Raw genomic sequence first — 25,624 nt, 5'->3', positions numbered from 1 at the left:
AAGGCATTTGTAGAATCAGCCTCAGCTCAGGTATGGGTTAACCCAAAAAGAAATATCACTATATACAGCACCCTTTGAACCGTTATAAAGTTTCACATCAGACAAGGCTGTGTGTTTATGTCATACGAAACATAATACTGCCGTGGGCAAAATGTCAGATCAATACAGTGTGGTGCGGAAAGTGATAGAAGGAAAGAGAAGAGCAACTGTGGGCCTACCGTACGTGTGTGTGCAATTGTGCATGTGTCATATTATGTCTGCGCGTAGCCTATGTGTGTGTAGGGTGTGTGCGTTCGCCCTCAGCAGCTTGCTCCCCTCAAAGCACCTGTTGTTGCGTCTCTTCCTCGACATGACTCCCCCCCCCCCCCCCCCCCCTGCCTCTATCGGAACCCCCTGCTGCCCGAGTTTCCCTCCCATTGATTGGCTACGGGGGCTGTCAATCGCCGGCTCCAATTTCACTCGGATTTAGAAAGTGCAAGCAGGCAGCGATCCGAGGTATTTGCTTTTAAGGCCTTGGGATTGAGGATAAATGCCAAGGGTTTGCTTATGTAAACCATACAGGAAGTGTGTTTTCCACGCAGTTCACACGAGAGAGAGAGAGAGATCATCTGTTGGCTGTCTGTCATGCGGGAGCACACAGGAATGCACTGCTCTCTGGGGAGTTAGTGACACTGCATGCAGCTAGGGCTGGGTATTTATATCGATATTGTATCCGAGTGCCTGACGTCACTCTCGCCCCTGGGTTATTTTTTTTGTATTGGAATTCCCATAGGCAAATCTTAGACCGCGTCGTATTAAAATAATAATAATAATAATACATTTTAGAGGGAAAAAAAGAAAAAACCAGTTTTGTACTTTTTGGATAAAATAGTACTTAATAGTACTCAGTTGACGCTTCATATCCATAGGAGTAAAATCGTCATTGTGATTCCAGCATGGGCTCTCCCTAAGGGAATTACAATACAAAAAATAATGCCATGATAGCGCCCTGTAGCGAGTGATGTCAGACTTTGGTGCTCTTATGCTCTATCAATATTGTGATGTGAGATTGTCTGGACTATTGCTTATTGGAATATTGTGATATTGCAAATGTTGTCTGGTTTTAATCACTTTGCTTTTACTTCAACCGCTTTTTTTTTTCAAAATTGACAAAAATGAGGAAAATAGCCGAACACAGAAAGACAGAGGACGGAAACGCCAGGTTAATACTACACTTCTTTTCTTGTTTTTCTTCTTTGTAATTATTTGTTTGGTCCAAAATATTGTGTTTATTGTCATGATTTGTCACGACTCGAGTTGGCTTCGCACGGCGCTTAAAAAGGTCTTTAAATAAATACTTTTTGAAATGTCTATGGGGAAAATGCATTGGGAATTATTTCCTGGGCCGTGCGTCGTCATGAAAGGGGGGGCGTGACTGCGACGCTCTATACTGTACATGAGTCAGGTCGATAACATCGTCTTGAATCTTGATAAGTAACCTACTGATGATTATCGGTTGATTTTCATTTGTCTTGATGTCACTAACCTCCATGTCCTCGTCTTTATCCACCACTCCACCGCTTTCTCTGCTCTGCCTCCAGCTCGCAGCCCAAGTCCTGGACGACCTGGACGACGAGGACATTGGTTTTGGCCTGGTGGACGAGAAGAAAGACAGTTCGGTTGCAAAAAAGCTCGGTAAGCCTGTATGCATTTACATTTTTAGATTATTTTAAAGATGGAGCGCCAAAAAAGTGTACAGCCCTATGGAATTATGGAATGCATGTGCTAATAAAAAACAATGTAATACTTTCTAAAGTTAATATGAGCATCAAAGCAATATTTTTTAATATTTGTTATTAGCACGTGCATTCCATAATTACATAGGGCTGGACCACACATGGACATATGACATCATCAACTTGCGACAGGAGCAGTCCCTGAGTGAAAGATTATCTATTTATGAAAGAAATAAAATATTTGAGGTGTTTTTAATGATTTGTTTTAGTTATAGAGGGCACGGTATTGTGATATATCACTCATATCACTCAGCCTCCAGGAAGAAACCTTAAATAGAAAGGGAAGACATCATTGCACTTGCACATAACAACCACACCAATGGGTCTAATGAAGTACTGTCACCTCATAAACACATGAAAACAAAACAAAAAACACAGCACTCCATATTTGATTGTCTCCTTAAGTATTATTAAGTATAATGTTAGATTTGGGACCTTAGAGTAGGATATCTTGTACTGAAATCAAATACAATCGCTCTAGGCTTTGAATGAATGAATTAATCAATCATCAATGAAACAGAGGTGACACCCAAAAAGGGTGTAGGCTGAAGCCGACAATTATTTTTGAAGAGTAACTTATTAGTTACAACCAAAAGAAAACAGAGAGAACAACAAAACAAAATGAAAACAATTATAACTAGAAATGCACTCTGTCGAGTGCATACTTGCTTGTTGCACACTAGTAGGCCATAAATGGCCAACTAGTGCGCAAGCAGAGCGCGCAAGTCCTTTCGGCCGCTGTAAACTGTCAAATCTCAGTATCTCTGTGAAGGATACTGTCCCGCCATTTGATGTTTATGCAAGAAAACTGCAAATCTGTGCCTGGTTTGCTGGGACCAAATGACCACAAATGACCATATTTCTTACGTCATCATTAAGAGCTAGTCATACATATACACACCACGTACTCTGGTCCCAGCAGATCAGGCACAATTTGCTATTTTATTTTTACTGATTATGTATATAGTATACGTATGACTAGCTCTAAATGATGACGTAAGAAATATATATAGTATATATATAGTATATAGGCATATACTATATACGTATACATATCTATACTCTATACTGTATAAAGTGTGTAGTTGTAAGTTGATTAGCGGTATACTGTGGTTACTTTGCGCCAAAAACCGTGACAGCTGTTCCGCCATTTGATGTTTATGCAAGAAAACATCAAATCTGTGCCTGTGTTGCTGGACCAAATGACCACAAATGACCATATTTCTTACGTCATCATTAAGAGCTAGTCATACACATACACACCACGTACTCTGGTCCCAGCAGATCAGGCACAATTTCCTATTTTATTTTTACTGATTATGTATATAGTATACGTATGACTAGCTCTAAATGATGACGTAAGAAATATATATAGTATATATATAGTATATAGGCATATACTATTATACGTATACACTCTATACTCTATACTGTATAAAGTGTGTAGTTGTAAGTTGATTAGCGGTATACTGTGGTTACTTTGCGCCAAAAACGTGACAGCTGTTCCGCCATTTGAGGCTTACACAGAAAAACATCAAATCTGTGCCTGTGTTGCTGGACCAAATGACCACAAATGACCATATTTCTTACGTCATCATTAAGAGCTAGTCATACACATACACACCACGTACTCTGGTCCCAGCAGATCAGGCACAATTTGCTATTTTATTTTTTACTGATTATGTATATAGTATACGTATGACTAGCTCTAAATGATGACGTAAGAAATATATATAGTATATATATAGTATATAGGCATATACTATATACGAATACATATATACTCTATACTCTATACTGTATAAAGTGTGTAGTTGTAAGTTGATTAGCGGTATACTGTGGTTACTTTGCGCCAAAAACCGTGACAGCTGTTCCGCCATTCGAGGCTTACGCAGAAAAACATCAAATCTGTGCCTGTGTTGCTGGACCAAATGACCACAAATGACCATATTTCTTACGTCATCATTTAGAGCTAGTCATACACATACACACCACGTACTCTGGTCCCAGCAGATCAGGCACAATTTGCTATTTTATTTTTTACTGATTATGTATATAGTATACGTATGACTAGCTCTAAATGATGACGTAAGAGATATGGTCATTTGTGGTCATTTGGACCAGCAACACAGGCACAGATTTGATGTTTTTCTGCGTAAGCCTCGAATGGCGGAACAGCTGTCACGACGAAGGAGACCGGGCGAAAATATTACTTGCGCGCTCTGCTTGCGCAAGTAATAATCAGCCGATTTTAGCTTGAAACAAACGGAAAGAAAGCATACAGAAATATGCAATCGTACACACTAGTTTGTAGTTGTAGTCGAGTCCACCTAAAGAGAGTTCAAGTCAAGACAAAGTCTGAGGGGGGGCGAGTCCAAGTAAAGACCGAGGGAGGGGCTCGAATCAGAGTCCGGATTCCTGACTGAGACAAGATTTTTTTTCCTATTTGATAGGTACAGATAACACTGTGAGAGCAGGAAGGCGTGTCAGCTGCGCTCTGCTCCTTCCCAAGATAGCTGTCTATAAGTGCCAGAAAGCTCTCTCATAATGTTAATGTGAATGAGCTAATATGGGTATAATACAATTATTTCGTTGCCTTGTAGTGACTCGTGACTCAAGTGGACTCGGTGGGGAAGAGTCCCGAGTGAAACAACATCCATCTATATGCTAACAACAAAAGAAATCTCAGACAATAAGAGCAAATACCACCTTTTTGCAAGAAATGTGTCAGTGGCCTATGGCAATACGAGACAAAATGATGCAATACTGCCCTCACGTGTTCACTAGAAATGTCACAGTTAGTTAGTCAGTTGTGTTGTGTTGTGTTGTGTTGTGTTGTGTTGTGTTGTGTTGTGTTGTGTTGTGTTGTGTTGTGTTGTGTTGTGTTGTGTTGTGTTGTGTTGTGTTGTGTTGTGTTGCACCACTCATTTCACACGCGTGTGATTTTTTTAAAATATATAATGGGTTGAATCTAGAGTTGCAATACCCTCCATTGACTCCCCATTGATCAAATTGAAATTTGTATTGAACTCACCAACATTGCAGCTGTAGGGCAAGTTTGAATGCAAAGCATTTGTTTCATAAAATTCCACTGTAGACATGTTTGGATCTGAGATGTAGTGGAGTAGCCTACATGTAAAAGTATTGGATATTGGAAATACTCAAGTAAAGTAGGCTACTACAAATACCTAGGCCTACTTAAGTACAGTACAGTAGTAGGCTTGGCTACTTGAGTAAATGTAGGCTACATAGTTACTTTCCACCACTGCCAGTGCCAACAAATAGGCCTACCATATTCACTCACAAGTAAACAATGGCTTAAAATCATCCATATAAGACTACAAACCACAATGCAAATAACACTGTAAAAAAAGGAAAACTAAAGCTACAGGCATGTATCCACTGGCTGGCGTTCTTTAATTTTAATAATCTTTTGACTGACCTACCTTCGTGAAATTGCAACTCCATCTTGAGTGATGTTATGTCAGTGCACAGCCTGAGCCTAGTAGCCTACCGTAGTAGGACGTGTATGAACATAAATTAATCTTGATTCCATAAGTCCATTAATGTAGTAACTTGCATGCTGAAGACGCCACGCAATATATTACGTTATCAATATGCCTGTTGCTGTTGTTTATTTTCCAAGAAAAGAGTAGCACCGATAATGTCACTCATTTCCTCCAAGAGGGTGGTTGCCTTCTAGTGCCTGCCTGCCTATAGTCCTAGTATGGTGTACTTGTGCCCCCTCTTGGCCAGGCCCTGTAAATACAGTCTTTCACTTTCACAGTACAAACTCACAACATTAACAATCTTGTTTGATTCCATATTCCCGTTCCTCCACACTCACCTGATTTTAAATGTAATTACTGGACTGGAGACAAAATTGGACTGCTACGTGCTTCATCCTTGTTCTTTATCTCAAGAGGACGGTGCATAAATAATGCATAGCATAATAATCGAATTCCTCGTTTTAAACTAGTACAGATTTAATTCTGAAAAGGGCGAGAGCGGGAGAGGTGAGAAGTGCAGCAGCATTATTTCCCTCATGCCCTGCAGCTGCGCTCTGATTAGCCCTAGCCCTAGCTCTGGTCCATAGCTCTAATATAATGCGTTTAGAGCTATGGACCAAAGCTGGCCCGTGCGTCGCAGTGCATTGTGTTGTGTGTGTGTGTGTGTGTGTGTGTGTGTGTGTGTGTGTGTGTGTGTGTGTGTGTGTGTGTGTGTGTGTGTGTGTGTGTGTGTGTGTGTGTGTGTGTGTGTGTGTGATTGTTTCTGAAAAATATTAATAGTGGCGTAAAAGTACAATATTTGCCTCTGAGATGTGTTGGAGTAGGAAGTAAATGAGAAATATTCCAATACCTAATACAGCACTTGATCCAACATGCATGTATTGATTGATTGATTGAAATCTGTATTAACAGTTTGTAGAATTTACAGTACATTTTAAGCACGAACTCAATACAAAGACTGTCAACTGTGAGTGGACGACCCAATTAAGCATTACACTTGTTTACAACAGGGTCCACATTGTTCAATTCATCAAAACATTTAAAGACATACAAACATTTAGAGACATACAAATAGACATTTCTCTGTAGGTAAAGAACAGAACAGGAATTCATCATATGGGAAGCAAAAAAAGGGAAAAGATACAATATACAGTGAGGGAAAATGGGGGGGGGGGGGGGTTGGGGGAATTCAGATTTTACAGAGGCCAGTTTCGAAATGCAGCCATCCGTAGGTGCCCTTTGAGAGCGGTTTTGAAGGAGTCAAGGGATTCACATGTCTTAATGACTGTTGGTAGGGCGTTCCACATTTTGGTGGCATAGGAGCGAAAATAATTTAGTCCCTTGTTTGTGCCGAATCTGGGTTGTACATGGTTTGTTGCACTCCCTCTGGTGTTGTGGGTGTGGACTTCGTTTACATTAAGGAAGTATTTAGACAGGTACATGGGTATCTTGGTGGTGTATCGAATCTTGTACTGGTAATGTACTGGTTACTTCACAGTTTACACCACTGATACATGCATTACAACAGCTGAATTAACACTCAGAGTTGAATTAACACTGATGATCTTACTGTGTACTATAATATATGGTCTTTAATAAATGTTACTACTAGAATTGTGCATTTGGTAACAATGGTAATTAAGAAGCCATATGAACTGAACCAGGCTTAAGTGTGGGTGACCAGACCATGCTATTCCAGAGTCTCCAGACCCCCCTTTTGTCACATTTAAGCACATTCAAGATGATGATTTGTTTTCTGTTTCTTCTTCTTCTTCTTTTAAGATAAATAAGTGAATAAACACACCTGGGTTAAGAACACGGCTGGCACCAACATATCTTGATATTTGTCTCTCTGTTCCTGATGGATGACCAAAATAAATATAATAAAATAATTATCTCTTATGGGCATCATATACTCCCATCATGCACTGCAGTTTCACGATCTGTCCTCAAGTTATTTTGTTCACATACCTGCCAGGCTGCCACATGCACCACAGAGACAGACAGCAAAATAAATAAACATGTGTCTGTCTGTCTGTCTGTCTCTCTCTCTCTCTCTCTCTCTCTCTCTCTCTCTCTCTCTCTCTCTCTCTCTCTCTCATCAGGCCTGGAAGAGGTGGAGAGCATCTACATCTTTGCAGACAATGAGATCATTGAGTATGACGGTGAGCTGGCTGCAGACACTCTGGTGGAATTCCTCTATGATGTAAGTGATAAACAGTAAAGGCACATCATTTTTGTATATTTGTCAAGCGATTTCCAATTTTCCATGTGTATTAACTAAGCTTCCCTTAGCTTGAGGAGATCTTGCCAAGAGCTAAACACAGAAGAGGGGAGAAGATGATATATTTTACCAAAAATAGTAAATAAAATGGTCTTAAATGGCCAATGTGCGACACAACCTTTTTCCAATGGCTGAACGTGCAACTGAAAAGAACTATTTCTGCACCTTTTTTAAACGAGTATACATGAATGTTGGCCATGACAGAAGCCTGTGCAAATAACGTAACTTTGTCATCTCTACACAGGTGATTGAAGACCCTGTGGAGGTCATTGACAACGACCGTGAGCTGAAGGGTTTCTACAACATCGATGAGGTTACCAAGCTGGTTGGCTACTTCAAGAGCGAGAAATCCCCCCGTAGGTGCAACCACGCGTCATCCTATAACCATGAATACAACTAGCCTTGTGTAGCGATACTAATATCACTTTGCATACCCTGGAGGACTTCACTTCAGCCGTGAAGTCCTCCCACAATTGAGTGGGACCAGATGAAAGTTGCTACACTAGAAAATAACTACATAATGCTATTGACCGTATTCACATGGTGGTCATATAGCTTTTTCGCTACCCCTAAGGTGGGGAACGAACCTCGAGTGCAATAAAAGAGCCACCAATTTATGCAACACAAAGATGTAAAACTCCTGGAAAGACACAAATGTGTTTTATTAACTATACCACCTTAACCCTGGTATTCATATTTTAGGAATGTTTAAAAAAAAATGCTGGACACTTTTAAAGACTTTTAAAGAATTTTAATAAAATGGGACATTTACATACTAGTTTCATTATGCTTTGTATGTTCAACATCCAGACTTCATCGAGTATGACGATGCCGCTGAGGAGTTCCATCCCTTCATCAAGTTCTACGCCACCTTCGACCCTAAGGTATGGATATCCAGTCTAGAGGCTGACATTTTTGGGGGATTGAAGGTTTTTGGGGATTGGGCACTATAGTTCTTTCTTTTTTCATGACCACCTCATTCAAATATCTCGTTCTCATTTCAGATTGCCAAGAAACTGAAACTGAGGATGAATGAAGTTGACTTCTACGAGCCTTTCATGGAGGAGTCTGAAACCATTCCAGGAAAGCCCTACGTTGAGGCAGAACTTGTTGACTACATTGAGGAGCATGACAGGTGAGACAGTGAGGAGACTCCAAAGTAATAAGGAATTAACCTTATTTTTTAATCTTTTTATGTTTTTTTATATCCAGGCCAACCCTGAGAAAACTTGAGCCTTTCAGCATGTATGAGATCTGGGTAAGACTTAAAATCCCTTTAAGAATCCTCAATTGTTGCACTTGAATAATTAAGTTTAACCTGAAAGTCAATCACCCCTCACACTTATTCTTTTCAGGAGGATGACATTGATGGAGAGCACATTGTTGCCTTTGCTGAGGAGGATGACCCAGGTACAAAAATCACATCATATAACATCGTTATTATTGTTAATGGATTTTTTTTTTTTTTAATTGGTATTACATTGTATTAGCAAAATACCCAATCTTTGAACTTTACACTCAGATGGTTTTGAGTTCCTGGAAATCTTGAAGGAAGTGGCCCGTGAGAACACAGATAACCCCAACCTCAGCATCATCTGGATCGACCCTGACAACTTCCCCCTGGTATGAACACAAATAACTAGTATATCAATTCATAATGATAGTGATGGTGTATTGATTGTGTAGCATAGGCATAGTGGGTAAAGTGCTAACTGGGCACTGTTGACGGTGTGGGTTAACTGGGGTAAGTACTACGAGCTGAGCTGGGTACTGTACCTGTAGGTGTGACGCATCACCTGAGCAATCTCCCAAGGGTTCTAGCACTTTGTAAAGGCGACACTGTGGTCGTTTCTCGATTCCCTATGATTCGTTTGCACAATAATATATTCTTCTGAACTGGAACGGTTGCTGCAAATACAATGAATGTGTTCAATGATGAAGTGTGCATGCACAATCCGAGCTTTCCCCTTATTCCTGTTTCCATGTCTCTCTTTGCCACCTTCAGCTGGTGCCCTATTGGGAGAAGACTTTCCGCATTGACCTCTCCTCCCCTCAGATTGGCGTGGTAGACGTTGAGGATGTAAGTGCTAATTCTTCTCAATGTACCCAACAAAATACATAACACCACCACCACCAACACCACCACCACCACCACCAACAACAACAACAACAAAAACCCAGTAATTAGCATATCCTAGACAGAAAACCAGCTGCAAAAGAGGTCCCCGAGAACCTCTGTCTGCCCTAATACAGTATAATGTGACTTTGATATAGGTCCAGCAATTAAACCAGCAATTGGTGGTGTGCTTAATTCCCTTGCAGGCTGACAGTGTGTGGCTGGAAATGGATGACGATGACGACATGCCCACAGCAGATGAGCTCGAGCAGTGGGTCGAAGACGTTCTGTCTGGGAAGATCGACCCAGATGATGATGATGAAGTTGATGATGATGACGACGATGATGATGATGACGACGATGAGGATGATGACGAGGACGACGATGAAGACGACGATGATGATGAGGACGATGAAGACGATGAAGACGACGATGACGACGACGATGACGACGATGATGACGACGACGACGACGACGACGATGACGATGATGAATAAATGTTCACGAACATCTTTGGGCTTACTTTCCTTTCGCCAATGATGGCAAAAAAATCAAGTGCAGCAACAATCTTCAGTTTTCTAATATCCTGACAAAAAGCCTGGCCCTGTCACTTCCTGTATGCTTCCTGTATTGTTTTTTGACGGACAAAACTCACAGCCCAAAAGGGAAGCTATCATTTTTTTTAAAGGAATATAGATGGTTTCAGGTCAACAAATAACACCACTGCCCTGAATGTTCCAACTTTTTTGCGAACGTCCGTATTACTGTCGCCCTGAGATCCAAGAAACAACCAATAACTATCTACTATATAAGCTAGCCATGAAACATGTCCATAAGATATTTGATCCATTATTACGAGCTCCGATTGTTTCCAATCTGCTGTGAGCCGATACGACTGTTGAAACTGCCTGAAAAGTTTCACAAAAGCAGGGTACAAAGCAGAAAAAAGGGCTGTCGTAGTACATGTGTCACACGTCATTTGTTAAATGTTTTTATCTCTCTTCACCGTGGGGTGGAAGTGAACAGGTAGGCTAATGGAGATTCCCTGTTGCGTTGTCGACCTGACACGTGTCTCAAAGATCAGCACCAGCCCTTACAAGTACATCTATTCCTTTACACTGTTTTAACATCATGTTTTCTATACTGGATGAACAGAAAAGAAACCTTTGTTGTATTATTTTGTAAAAAAAATAAAAAATGTATTAAACTTAAGCTCACTGGTAAGTCTTAAGAGTATGAGATTCATGTACAATTATCAACATCTTGGAACAGACAAATGAAAGAGAAAGAAATATGTGATCGTATAATATATATTTGGGATTAATGAGGAAAATTAAATACAAATTTTAAAACATTTGGTGTGGCATGTCATTTATTTGTCAGTGATTATACAGATACAGATAATCAATCAATATATATAGTGAAGTATATATCACTCATTCTTGAGATGAGGGACAGAAGTGGAAAAAACATGTCCCACACATAAGAGCCTTATTTATGTTAAAAATAAATTAATTCATAAAAATAAAAGCACTTGCTAAGTTAAATGTAATACAGTTGTGTATTATTATGCCATTAATTTCATTATAATTGTTTTCATATGCCATCTGAATTAGTTAAAAGCAGGCACTGTACCCAAAAACGCCTGTATATCTTTGGCATTTTAATGTAATTGCACTTTAGATTTAGTGCATTTGTTGTTTATACATGTATATTGTATTGTATGTTGTGATGTTTTATGTGGACCCGAGGAAGATTCGCGACCGCAGCAGCGGAAGCTAATGGGGATCCGAATAATGAATGAATGAATGAATGAATGAATGAATGAATGAATGAATGAATGAATGAATGAATGAATGAATGAATGAATGAATGAATGAATGAATGAATGAGCTTACCCTGACAGTCTCACACAACAGGAGGGGGAGAGTTGCGGAGTTGTGGAAACACCTTAATCCTAGAACACTAACCCTTCATTTTGTCACATGCACCATCACAAATCCTGGGTATATTTTACCCAATATAATAAATTCCATAAAGCATATTTCTTATTGTCTCCACCAGGCCGAAGGCATGTGGGGAGAGTATGTTTTGCACTCCGTCCGTCCGTTTGTGTGTCCGTCCGTCCGTCCGTCCGTCCGTCCGTGTGTGTGTCCGTGAACAGCTAATCTCGGCCACCGTTAACCCGGTCGATGCCATATTTTGCACACACACTCCCTGGATGCCAACCATGAACCTCTGCCCCAAACATTCCAGAACGGCCTGTTATAGCGCCACCAGGAGGCCGCTTTGTGCAAAACAAGTTTTTGCACAGTACACCTACAGATTTTGTCCAAACATCACGCAAATTGGTACACAGTCTCTCTAGAGCCATTCAACGAAACGGGTCTTTCAGATTGATCAGACTCCATCCTGATTGGTTAAGATTGGCTTCCAAAGTTCACAGGAGTGCTCAGTTTCAAACAAAATGCTGCAAATCATGAACACATCGCGTGAATTCCGTGAAATTGTGCACCCACATTCCCACTAGGCCGAGGACGAAATGCCACATGAACAATTTCAACTCAGCCTCAAGGTGGCGCTATAACTGGCCGAAAAGTGTTTTTACCTCTAACTGCACGGATCTGTGGATAACCTGGTGGAGACCTGTGCCCGGAAGGGCACTTTTTCTAGTTTGTTTTATGTATTATATATTATATTTATGTAACACGGCCTGAAGGAAGCAAAGCACACACACAAGAAGCCCCAGTACCTTGGCGGGGGAAAACATGGATAGGCTCTGTGGGTTTACTCCTGTCCAGGCCCCTCCTATACATCTCACCAGGTCCACCCACTCCTGCTCTCACCATGACTCCCAGCACCAGACACTTCATTCATGGAGTGGCGGATTCTTGAGCTGCAATGGTCCCACCTGCAGGGCAACGATGGTGCTGCCAGCTCCACTTGCGGCTTGAATGGCCCTCCTAAAGGCCTCACCGTGGGGTGTTGGGCCTCCTCCTCGCGGAAGACACAGCCTGGGGAGCCAAATCCATACTGCTCCCGTGGTGCCGTCTACATTCCGGCTGTCACGTGACTCTCTGTGGTCACCAGCCTATACCCGGTTGTCACATAGTCTATTCCTATGAGTCACTATAAATAGAACAGTATACTTTGTAGATCAAAATCTACAAAGTAACTAGTAACTAAAGTTTTCAAATAATTGTAGTGGAGTAAAAGGACAATACTTGCCTCTGAGATGTAGTGGAGTAGAAGTAAAAGTACGGCAAATTGGAAATACCTCAGTAAAGTAAAGTAAAGTAAAAAGATCTCAAAATTGTACTACAGTAGTAACAGTACTTGAGTCAATTTATTACTTAAGTTTATTACTTAACTACAAGTTATTACACTACAGGCAATATCTTATAGAAGACAGTACAAGATAATACTGTATAGAAATGCAGGCATATGCGATAAGCCCTGAAATATTAAATATATTTGTGACAATTCACAAGTACGCACGCACGCACACACACACACACACACACACACACACACACACACTGTTACATCAAAATCAATACAGAATCCTTAACGATAACACAAACACATGTGCCTGCAGTATTATGTATTGTTAAGACTTCTTTTTTTAGACTTTAAGGCATACTTTTTTGTATCATTCTTTGCCTTCCAAAGTGTCCTACTGCCATAAACAAGCGGTCCACAATCATGTCCAATGACAGATAAGAGTGATTGGTACAATCTGACATGACACAGAAGTCAAACAACAGGCTGGCTAAGCCTCTATTGATCCTCAGTAATTCAGGGGGAGTCAACAACAATCTGCAGGGAGGCAGATTGTATACTTGATATAAAAGAGCAACAGAGAGCTTGTACGGATCCCAGAAACTGATCAAATTATCTTCGATCCAAATTGCAAGATGAATCCTTCATTTTATCTCATCGTGTTGCTGTCCTGTGGACTAACTTTGGTGCCTGGAGGCTTAGGCTACCCAGACCCAGACCCAGACGATACACCGTTAACCAAACAACAAATATTGGACAGAAACGCGGCGTGGAAGCTGTCCATCGGCGAATTGCTGGACGAGAATTTCAGACTGATGGAAAGAGTGCGAACTCTGGAAGAACTCGTGGAGAAGTTGACCAAGCCAAGAGGTGTTGTTTCAAACCAGATCTGATGGTCTTTGTTGCTGTCAGGCAGAAACCTCTCATCTCCATATTCATAGATAGATCATACTACAGCGTCTCAAACAAAAGCATAAAAATGTGCTGATCCGTGACAGGGTTCCGAGCTTGTCGATGTGCTACTTTTGCTATTTTTGAATTTGAATCCTCGAAAAGTAACAGTTTTGGACATATGAGGTTTGCGTTTGCACCTGTCGTCAGAGATGTCTTGTCTAACGTCTTGTCAAGACGTCGGAGAATGCCATAATAATAAGTAGTCTATACCCAAGGAGTAGTGACCTCCTTGGGTATACTTATTATTCTGGCATTCTCCTTGCAAGCATTGTGTTACTATAGTATATAGTATGTGTAAAGTGGTACGAAGTAGTGGAAATGCAATTAGAACACGTTGCAAAGAAGTGTGATTAATTAACAAAATATATATACAATATATTTACAGTGGCGCGTTATGTTATAATGAAACATTTTATCCACACTTTTTCAATACACCATGGCAAAGAGATATTACCATGATTGTGTTTAACATTATTTAAAATTAACAGCAACGTGACGTGAATGTTTACTTTCTCAACAGTTGCATTTAGTGTGACCGACCCTACGCCTACCATAGCCGGCGATAATGATGCCACGCTCCAGTACAAGACCGTTTTCACCAACATTGGCTCTGATTACGATACAGACACAGGTAATTGCATTGGCTCTGACTGCGATACAGACACAGGTAATTGCATTGGCTCTGACTGCGATACAGACACAGGTCATTTCATTGGCTCTGACTATGAAGACACAGGTCATTTCATTGGCTCTGACGTCATTTAATGTTTTTCTCAGCCATCAAAACAAACTGCGAACAAACAACATAATTATTTTACTGGAAAAGGAACATTTCCAGTGGTGGAAAGTAACTAAGTATCATCACAATTTAGATTTTCTTTTTGTACTTTCTTCAGTATCTACCCCAATATCTTGTTTTCGGTGGTCACCTTATCACCTAAAAGTATGAATAGACCTTATTAACAATGTGTTCATCATCAACAGGCATCTTCTTGGTGGACACGCCAGGCTTGTACTACTTCACGTTCTTCTTTCACACGAAGAACCGGAAGTTCGGCCCCCTCACTGGCCTCGAGCTTCGCCTCAACGGCGATCAGAAGGTGAAGAGCATCGAGCAGGTCGCCGGGGGCGACTACGGTGACAGCGCCGGCAACGCCGTCATCTTGGACCTGGTCGCGGGTGACCAGGTGACAGTGGTCATAAAACAAGAGATGTGCATTAAGGACGAGGATTATGTCAACACCTTCACCGGCTTCTTACTACAACCTCATATCCCTAAGTATGATTAGACTTGGACATGGACTCACAGGACACAACATATTAATCGTTGCATCAAGGTGTACAGTACAAAATAAAATAGAATTTATATTTTTCAAGCTCTATTTCAAACATACAGAACATTCTGTCTTTTCCCCGCAAGCCTTACTTAAAAAATACCTTTCCTATAAACATATAATTCAAGTTTTTCATAATCATCTAAGCAAAAAAGGTTAACACAAATAGATGACATTTAACAAAATAATTAAGGTTAAGGTCCCAGAATGTAACTTTGCACTAAATTATTTTCCAAATAGCACCAGTGGTGGAAAGCAACTAAGTACCCTACATTTTTTAAGTAGGCTACTGTACTTAAGTACAATTCAGAGATATTTGTACTTTACCAATTTCCAGTACTTTTACTTCTACTCCACTGCATCTCAGATCCAAATATTGTACTTTTACTCCACTACATTTATATATTCTACTTTTGGCACTTTATGTACATTTTGATACCAATACTTTTGTACTTTTACTGAAGTACATTTTGTATCGATTTGTTTATTTGAGACACTGTTTAAAAACTAAGAATACATAAAATAAACAAACAAATTAATTACTCTAGACAGTGTGCGAAGGGCATAGTATAGGATGACATTTAAAATGTAGCCTATCTATAGTCCTACCCCTTATTGCTCATAAAATAATCAATGTTTGACGTCTTACATTTAAAAAAAGATAGAGAACTATATTGTCATGAGAATTTAGATTTGAACTTCAACCGTGCAACACAAAGTAAGTATTTCACAATGTCTCAGCCCACTGTTGGAAGCAATATGAATGTCCTGGGTTACAGCTGCAAAGTGCGTATTTGTGTATGATTTCTGAAATGATAAGCATGCATACACAGTAAAGTCCTCACTGTTGTTAACTGGCCTAAATTAACGTGAATGGACCCTGTCAAGTTAAAATAATATTTAAACATGTTTGTTTGTTTGTTTGTTTTTCTCTCTTCTTGTGTTTACTCTTCTTGTTTTTGTGTAGACATTGTCAAAGTCCTGGTTGAAATTATAATACAAATTTAGCCTTCATTTTTCTCCTCTCTTCTAATGCAACAGCCTATTCCACTATACTGCAGCATATGTTCTACTTTATTTCATTGTACATCCTAAACATGTTTTTCTCTCTCTCTACTCATTGTACTTTAGTATAGCATCATATAAAAGCATCAAGAAATAACATAAAATCTTTCACATACATTGTGCATTGTAACAAATCAATTCCTCTTTTGATATAAAGGACATTGTAAAAACATTTCACATCTCACTTTGTGTGTTTTGTTTTTCATACAGTATTTTCACGTCTTCCAATAGTCTCACTCGATAAGCTGAGAATGTATTATTTTGAAATCATTTGAATGTTTTTGAAGCTGTTTGCACAACATATTGATGAGCCGATTGAATGTGGTTGAAGTCAAATGAGAGCTCGGTGGACAAATGTTGAAATAAACATATTTGAATCCTTTTGACAGTGTTAGATGAACATTTCAGGGAAATTAAAGACCTATAACCCATTGTTTCCTGATCTTTTAATTTGGCAGTTTTTGTTTTTTGCAAGTCAGGCAGTAAGCTGAGAAAAACAACCGTCATCTAGCAAAGCAAGCTTCTAAAAGAAACTAATCAAGTGCCACGTTGGGCATTTAGCTGCTAAAGGCATCTAACTATAGGCTATGATTGAACATAAGCCAAGGAGACCAAACTCTGTTCAGGAAATCTCAAATGATATGACTTTTGTTGTAGTTAAATGTATTAAAAAAGAAAATCAGGAATCAGTACAATATTACAGTACAGTGGAGTACTGGTAATATTATTACAATTGTCTATTATTACAATGTCTATAGGGTACAGGCATAGCTCTATAAGGATAAGAGCCATTTTAGATCATGTTTGTCACGATCAGAGTCAGAGGTGTGTAGGACCCAAGCGCAGGACAATGGCAGAGGATGAGGCAGACACAAGGCAGGTCGAGTGCACGGTGGTTTATTAACCAAAAACCAGGTACAGGAACAAAACACAGGAAACACGAGGAAACTAGGGATAACTAGGAGCAAGGAAAAACACTGGGACTAGGAAATATACAAGGAACCACAAGGAGCTAGAATACACTGACAACAATTTACGAACCAACAAAGAACTGAAAACACAAGGGCATACTTATAGACATGGGATAACTAGACACAGGTGAACAAAACTCAAAATCAAGACAGGGATTGGCTGGGGGACTAAGAGGACACAGGTGGAAAACAAAGACTGATCACAACACAGGTTATAGACAAGGCAGGTACAGAACTACAGGGGAAGACAGGATGGCACAAAACAATACTACAAAATAAAAGGTACACAAGAAAACATAACATGTCACGGACCGTGACAGTGCCTCCCCCTCAAGGGATGGCTTCCAGACATCCCTAAACATCCCTAAACATCGAGCAGGGTGGGTGGTGGGGGTCTGGAAGGAGGGGCACTGGGCCATGGGACCAGGGGCTAGAAAAATAAACTGGGGCACAGGACTAAACACCTACTGGCATGGACTGGGCAGGGCAAAAAAACGGTCAAAACACAGAAACAACTACACAAGGAATCACACAGACAGGCAGGCGGGCAAACACACAGACAAGCACACAGACAACAGGTGGGACAAACCGAGGGACAGACAATCAGGCAGGCAGACAGACATGATGTTTGACACAATAGGCGGGTAAAGGGGTCAGAAGGGCGACAGGAGGACTGGGGGGTCGAAAGACAGACAAACAGACAGGCATTCACACTAGCAGACAAGCATACAGACAGACAGGCGGACAGACAGACAGGGAGAAGGACTAACGGGCTGGTAGGTGGGACAGAGTGGAACAGAGGGGGCTGGGGACTGGACATAGCCTGGGGAAACTGAGGGCCTGAGACATGGGGGACAAAGGGGCTGGCAGACGGAGAAAGGGAGCTACGCTGGGAAACTGGAGTAGAAGGGCATGGAGACAGGGGAACCTGGGGACAAGGAGACACAGTCACTAGAAGCGAGGAGCGGGGGTCAGGTGGCACGTCGGCGGGGCCAGCCGACGGGGGGTCCGGCAGGATGTCGGCGGGGACGGCCGACGGGGGGTCCGGCAGGATGTCGGCGGGGACGGCCGACGGGGGGTCCGGCAGGACGTCGGCGGGGACGGCCGACGGGGGGTCCGGCAGGACGTTGGCGTGGGCAGCCGACGGGGGGTCCGGCAGGACGTCGGCGGGGCCAGCCGACGGGGGGTCCGGCAGGACGTTGGCGTGGGCAGCCGACGGGGGGTCCGGCAGGACGTTGGCGTGGGCAGCCGACGGGGGGTCCGGCAGGACGTCGGCGGGGCCAGCCGACGGGGGGTCCGGCAGGACGTTGGCGTGGGCAGCCGACGGGGGGTCCGGCAGGACGTTGGCGTGGGCAGCCGACGGGGGGTCCGGCAGGACGTCGGCGGGGCCAGCCGACGGGGGGTCCGGCAGGACGTTGGCGTGGGCAGCCGACGGGGGGTCCGGCAGGACGTCGGCGGGGCCAGCCGACGGGGGGTCCGGCAGGACGTCGGCGGGGCCAGCCGACGGGGGGTCCGGCAGGACGTCGGCGTGGGCAGCCGACGGGGGGTCCGGCAGGACGTTGGCGTGGGCAGCCGACGGGGGGTCCGGCAGGACGTTGGCGTGGGCAGCCGACGGGGGGTCCGGCAGGACGTTGGCGTGGGCAGCCGACGGGGGGTCCGGCAGGACGTCGGCGGGGACGGCCGACGGGGGGTCCGACAGGACGTCGTCGTGGGCAGCCGACGGGGGGTCCGGCAGGACGTCGGTGTGGGCAGCCGACGGGGGGTTCGGCAGGATGTCGGCGGGGACGGCCGACGGGGGGTCCGGCAGGACGTCGTCGTGGGCAGCCGACAGGGGGTCCGGCCGGATAGTGGTACAGAAGGCTGATAAGGTACCAGGCAGGGCTGGGGGCGGAGTCACGCTGGGCAGCAGTGGAGTCTTGGCCTCACCGGACAGCAGCTGAGACTTGGAGTCGCTAGACAGCGAGGACTCAGTATCGCTTGCCGGTGGACACTCAAAGTGGCTGGTCAGCTGGGGCTCCTGGATGCTGGGCAGCAGAGGCTCGTAGGCGCTGGGCAGCAGAGGCTCGTGGGCGCTGGGCAGCAGAGGCTCGTGGGCGCTGGGCAGCAGAGGCTCGTGGGCGCTGGGCAGCAGAGGCTCGTGGGCGCTGGGCAGCAGAGGCTCGTGGGCGCTGGGCAGCAGAGGCTCGTAGGCGCTGGGCAGCAGAGGCTCGTGGGCGCTGGGCAGCAGAGGCTCGTGGGTGGCAGGAAGTGTAGAGGAGGTTGGAGAAATCGAACCAGGTGCCCACTGAGGCTGAGGGGCACCACGACTCTCCCACCGAAAAAACGCAAAATACTTTGCAAATTCACGGTCCCTCCTCCAATATTGAGCAAGTTGCTCAAGGAACTCACCGTCTTCAAAAAACACCTCCCTGGTCACCCCAAAGTTCTTCCAGGTAAAGGGCAAGCTGGGATGGTGAGCAGACAGGCAAGCAGATTGAGGGCTAGCAGGCTGGAGAGCAGGTGGTGAAGCAGGTCGGAGGCTAGCAGCCCGAAGGCTAGCAGGCACATTGCCTATGGCAGCCCACAACCCCTTAATAACCCCATCCAGCTTGCCTGCTAGGTCGGGCCTGGAGTAGGCCACGCGGAGAACCTGTTTCACAGACTCGATCTTCTTCTCTGCACTGGTGGACGGACGAAGGCAGTCTTCCATTATGGAACTCATGGAGAGCAGCAGTTTGGAAAAATCGTCCACCTCTGCATTGTCCGCTGGGTCCATCGTGGTTGGTTCGTACTGTCACGATCAGAGTCAGAGGTGTGTAGGACCCAAGCGCAGGACAATGGCAGAGGATGAGGCAGACACAAGGCAGGTCGAGTGCACGGTGGTTTATTAACCAAAAACCAGGTACAGGAACAAAACACAGGAAACACGAGGAAACTAGGGATAACTAGGAGCAAGGAAAAACACTGGGACTAGGAAATATACAAGGAACCACAAGGAGCTAGAATACACTGACAACAATTTACGAACCAACAAAGAACTGAAAACACAAGGGCATACTTATAGACATGGGATAACTAGACACAGGTGAACAAAACTCAAAATCAAGACAGGGATTGGCTGGGGGACTAAGAGGACACAGGTGGAAAACAAAGACTGATCACAACACAGGTTATAGACAAGGCAGGTACAGAACTACAGGGGAAGACAGGATGGCACAAAACAATACTACAAAATAAAAGGTACACAAGAAAACATAACATGTCACGGACCGTGACAATGTTACAATATCAAATCTAAGTATAGCTAAGCATCTAGCAACCAAACTCCTTTACTTTTGCTGACAAAATGCTTACGGTATATTGAATCTTATTTCTTTGCACTTTGAAAACAGGCCTGAAAGTCCACTTTTCAGCAGGCCCAAGGGAGAATATCACCCCCTCTGTACATGCAGTGTCTTCTTTTTACCTGCGATGATATTGCATTTTGTTGTTATTCTTCATGTCATATAATACTAATAATAATAATACCTGGGACTTATATAGCTCTTTTCTAATACCCAAAGACGCTTTACATGTGTGGTGGCCAGGGGAGAAAAAGACAACTTTATTAGAAAACAAGTAAAATAAGAGTAAAACCAATAAGAACAGTACATGTAACAGGTTAAAAACACATCAGCTCGGGAATGCTATGATGTGAATTGATTGCATAGGCATAGGGCCTAAATGGAAAGAGGTTTGGACTAAGTGTTTGACTGTACTCTGTTGCTGTTTTCACATTTCTGTCTAATAAACTATTCAATCAATCAATCAATCAATCAATCAATTTTTTTAATGAAACATTTTAGTCGGCTATTGATTTCACAGTTTAGAGCAGTATATATATATCCTAAATCTAGTATTAAAACTAACGTTTGTCTATGATTAAACTACGATATCTAGTTGCCAGCTAATCTGCTGAGGCTATTAAGCCTTCTAATATAAGGGACAAATATTTTTTTCCATTTTCGGTCCTGACAATTATACAGTATAGTCTGTTTCAATTTGATTGACAGTTTGCACAATTACAGTAAATTTCAAGCACAACTCAATACAAAAACTGCTGTGAGTGGACGACACCATAAAGCATATTTAGACAAGAGGGTCCACCATTTTCAATTCATCATAACATTTAGAGACGTACAAACTACACTATAGCCAAAAATAGAAAATCATCATAAAGGAGGTAAAAAAAGAGAAAAAAACATATACAGTGAGGGGGGAAAGGGGTGGGTGGGAGATTCATATTTTACAGGGTCCAGTTTCGAATTGCAGCCGTCCGTAGGTGCCCTTTGAGAGCGGTTTTGAAGGAGTCAAGGGATTCACATGTCTTAATGACAGTTGGTAGGGCATTCCACATTTTTGTGGCATAAGAGCAAAATTAATTTAGTCCCTTGTTTGTGCCAAATCTGGGTTGCACATGGTTTGTTGAACTCCCTCTGGTGTTGTGGACTTCATTGACATTAAGGAAGTATTTAGACAGGTACATGGGTATCTTGGTGGTGTATTGAATCTTGTGGACCAGACCCATTGCAAGATGCTGTACGTCAACCCTAAGCCATCCCAGCCTGTCGAAGTGGGCAGGGGTGAGGTGGGTTCAGGGGGTGAGGCCCAGTAGCCTGACCAGTTTGTTTTGGTAAGTCTGGAGCCTTGTTTTAAGGGCCTTTGAGGTGCTGTGGTACCAAGAGGTGCATGCATAGTCAAAGAAACCTTGTACGAGGGCTCCTGTTAGGGTCTTCAAGGTGTTTTTGTTGACCAGTGATGAGATCCTGTATAGGAATCTTGTTCTTTGGTTGACTTTTGTGATTACCTTGATGGCCATTTTATCACCGGAAAGATTTGCCTAGGTACCTAGGTAGATAATTTCATCTTTCCGTGTGATGATATTGTCACCCACTCTAACCAAGAAGCCATCTGCCTTCATTTGCTGAGATTACTTTCTTTTTGAGTGGTCCAACCACTCCAAGGAACAGCAATGTCCGTGTTCACATATGTGTTGGTTCACCTATGTGACTATGTGACGTTAATGAGCACCAGTATGACTATGAGTACAAGTAAGACGCGCAAACGCGCAGCTCGTGTGTGTGTGGTTGTGTGTGTGTGTGTGTGTGTGTGTGTGTGTGTGTGTGTGTTACAGCTGCGCCCTGTGTGTGTGTGTGTGTGTGTGTGTGTGTGCTACAGCTGCGCCCTCTGGTGGCGGGCGGGTGGTGTAACAGCGTGACACACACGCGTGACACACACACACACAGACATTTAGCCCTTGCTGTCATAGTAAGTGGCTCACTGCGTTCGCAACCAGTAGAGGCGCTGTTGTGCCAGAAACAGAGAGAGAGAGACAGTGCTGCACTGTTGCCTGCTAATGAGAGAGAGAGAGAGAGAGAGAGAGAGAGAGAGAGAGAGAGAGAGAGAGAGAGAGAGAGAGAGAGAGAGAGAGATGGGGGGGGAGAGGGGAGTTGCACCACTCAGTTCACACAGGTGTGATTTTTCATTTTATGCTACCACAATATTTTGCATAATGGTGGTTATGTCATTTATGTACATGTTATCTTTTTGGTATGTCCCGTATGGGTGTGTCACATATATTGTTATATTATCTGATTTACTGTATACCCTGAAATATTGAATAAACAAAACTGTGAAAAAATGAGATTACTATTTGATCAAAAAATAATTGATTCCGTTTTTCCCAGGTGTAAAGATAGTTTGTTATCAGCGAGCCAGGTGCAGATTCTACCGAGTTCAGAGCTGAGGGCCTTTTCAACCTGCAGTTCGTTCCTGTCCGAGACCAGCAGTGCTGAGTCATCTGCGAACAGGAACAATTTGCAATCACTAGCTGATGTCCTGTCGTTTACATATATTAGGAATAGTAAAGGCCCTAGTATGCTTCCTTGTGGAACGCCACTCACTTGTTAACCAGTATGGAGTGTTTCACGTTGTCAAAATGACTGTGACTGGCAAGAGTGGCCATTGAGGTTTTTTCAAGGAGGCCGTGGACACTCTGGCCAACACTTGGGAGCACCACATCATTGGCTGATTAATTGCGGAAAATGTGTATTATGTCTGCTAAAAACGTTTTTACTCTTATTTCGGTCCCTGGATGCCGGATATGTATTTATGTAGCTTCCAGCATGTTGTAAGTAGTACCACTGTATTCCCCATACTGGAAGTGGAAGCTGGAATCATGATCCGACCCAGGGGGTCTACAACCTGAGTTACTGGTGAAGTAAGAACAGGTAGTGGCCATTTTGGGATGGCTGCCATGGTTACCATGAGACATATGCGATGGACCAAATCCTATTGTAAAGTGCACAATTCCACCAAATCGTCTTTATTTTGTTTTTGCCACACTAATGTTATAACTGTATGTCGGGAAAGTGCTATTGTGTTCTTTTTTATGTAATAATATCAGCAAATAAAATCAACCAACCAACCAACCAACCAACCAACCAATTCAATCAGAATCTTCAGCTACAGTATATTTGTATTTGCTAGGTGCTTGAGGTAGAGGACACCACACCCTAAATAATCATATTTGAACTGCCATGGCAACACTTCCTGTGGTCATTCAATTGATTTGACTGCATCCGTGTCAGTCAACATTTAATGTGGGAACACAACATGAATCAAGAAGGGTCACATTAGTCTGCCTACTTACTCTACAAGATCTCCCTCCACACAACGGATTCAAATGAATGATCAATGCTTATTAATATAACTATAGTCCATATAAACTCCATACCCGTTCCGGGATATGACCCGTTCTGTCTCTCTCCCTCTATACCTGTAAGAACTGTACCCAGAACCAAATGGACCCGGCTGTTATTATAATTCTTTGTTCCGAACTCGGCAAACCCGTTATGCAAAGCTCAGCTAATCACAGTGCGGAATGGCTTTCATAATTCCCATCTATGCACGTCTATCTTTGAAGATCTCCGCTCTTCAAGTCTTTCTTTTGCCGAATGGGTCTAATTTGGTTGAGTGCATTGTGACCATACCTCACCCAAGTGAAGAAGGGCCCATCTGCCAGTGCCAGTTATATATTCACTATCAAGGACCACACCACCAAATGAGGACGTTTAACACATTTTATTAACGAAATATGCATGAAATGCTGAAGGAAACGAACAATGAACAGAACGAAGATGACCCATGACGGGTCATCATGGCCATCCAGCCGGACATCGGGTCATTTAAGCCGAGGTGGGGAGGCTTCGGGGATCCGCCATGCTCCCGGGCACAACGAACCCCCCTGACACCTGATAAAGGAGATGTTAGAGGGAGTATAGGATGAGAATTCGGGTGGGGGGAGGGATGACGAAAGCGAGAACGGGGGGAGGACCGGGGGTTGGATGGGCTTTTATATACACTGTGTGTGGACTGTGGAGGTGACCCGAATGGGGGATCGATGGTTGATCGAGGTGGAGGTAGCTGCGTTGGAGGTGTGGTCCTGCTCCTGAACTTCAGCTATGAGCTCCATCAACGGATTTCCACCCACACATGCGCTGTGTTTTGGACATGACAGGAGGGACAGTCAAGTATAGGGACAAACATTGATTTCAATATTTTAAGCATTCAAAGACATTTATCGCAATTAATCGCAATTAATAACATTTGGTGCTAAACATAACTATACTATATAATAACAATACAATTTAGATTTAGTTGGAATTTGATTAGTATTTGTAATCGGAGGACACAGTATTTGCCTGTGTCCCAACAACCCTCTGTGAGGCCCTTGGGAGGGCCATGCAAGCAACAAGCAGAACCGCAGCTCCTTGTCCCTGCGGAACCATTGCCCACCACTCCTGAAAGAACTGTCTTGCGCTGGGACTCTGGTGCAACGCACAGGTCCTGAGCCTGGTGAGAGCAGGAGTGGACCTGGTGAGACGTAGGAGGGGCCCGGACAGGAGACAACCCACAGAGCCTAGTCCCTCCATGCACCAGAAGTGTACCTCCCAGCCCTGGCAGAGTAGTTCTGGAGTAGTTCCAACGGATTGTGTGCCCCTGGTTTTGCCCTAGTGGGACTGATTGAGGGTAGCTACTGGGACGTAATTCGGGACTTGATCACTCCCGGCTGGGTCGCCTGAGTGAGGGGTATGATGTTGAGAGACCTCTGGATACATCACTGAGGATACGTCCCAGGTGCATCCATGCGATGTTTTTTAGTTATGTAACTGAAGCCGAATAAACATGAATAAACATGATTTATTATTTCACCCTGAGGTACAAATCATTGTGTTCTAAGGCTTTAATGGTAAGCTGTATTATGTCATGGGGACACAAATGACACATACTAGGATTTGTATATTTGATATCGAA

General features: G+C 43.2%; 2 protein-coding genes across 4 annotated transcripts in view; both read left to right on the top strand.

Moving 5' to 3' along the window:
* The window catches only part of casq1b (calsequestrin 1b), a 45,167-nt gene extending 34,129 nt beyond the window's left edge, over positions 1-11,038 (top strand). For 2 of the 3 annotated variants that reach the window (XM_083788745.1, XM_083788744.1), the window contains 10 exons: positions 1,581-1,674; positions 7,390-7,490; positions 7,813-7,924; positions 8,379-8,452; positions 8,573-8,703; positions 8,781-8,826; positions 8,924-8,978; positions 9,091-9,191; positions 9,574-9,648; positions 9,891-11,038. In XM_083788745.1, coding sequence (XP_083644871.1) covers positions 1,581-1,674; positions 7,390-7,490; positions 7,813-7,924; positions 8,379-8,452; positions 8,573-8,703; positions 8,781-8,826; positions 8,924-8,978; positions 9,091-9,191; positions 9,574-9,648; positions 9,891-10,181 — 1,080 coding nt within the window. In that variant the 3' untranslated portion in view covers positions 10,182-11,038. Of the gene's footprint in view, positions 1-1,159; positions 1,202-1,580; positions 1,675-7,389; positions 7,491-7,812; positions 7,925-8,378; positions 8,453-8,572; positions 8,704-8,780; positions 8,827-8,923; positions 8,979-9,090; positions 9,192-9,573; positions 9,649-9,890 lie in introns of all 3 variants that reach the window. The other variant, XM_083788743.1, reaches the window with a different exon arrangement.
* A 2,504-nt stretch (positions 11,039-13,542) lies between these two features.
* LOC310876048 (C1q-related factor-like) lies at positions 13,543-15,209 on the top strand (the record flags this gene model as incomplete). Its single annotated transcript, XM_083789495.1, has 3 exons — positions 13,543-13,836; positions 14,441-14,551; positions 14,905-15,209. Exons 1-3 carry the CDS (start codon positions 13,602-13,604, stop codon positions 15,207-15,209), a joined length of 651 nt encoding a protein of 216 aa, XP_083645621.1. The 5' UTR covers positions 13,543-13,601.
* Positions 15,210-25,624: the final 10,415 nt, after the last annotated feature.

The sequence above is a fragment of the Protomyctophum parallelum genome, assembly GCF_964188405.1.
Source record: "Protomyctophum parallelum genome assembly, chromosome: 18".
In the NCBI taxonomy this organism is placed as follows: domain Eukaryota; kingdom Metazoa; phylum Chordata; class Actinopteri; order Myctophiformes; family Myctophidae; genus Protomyctophum; species Protomyctophum parallelum.
Note: the sequence above shows the minus strand (reverse complement) of the source record. Positions and strands in the feature narration are given on the sequence as shown.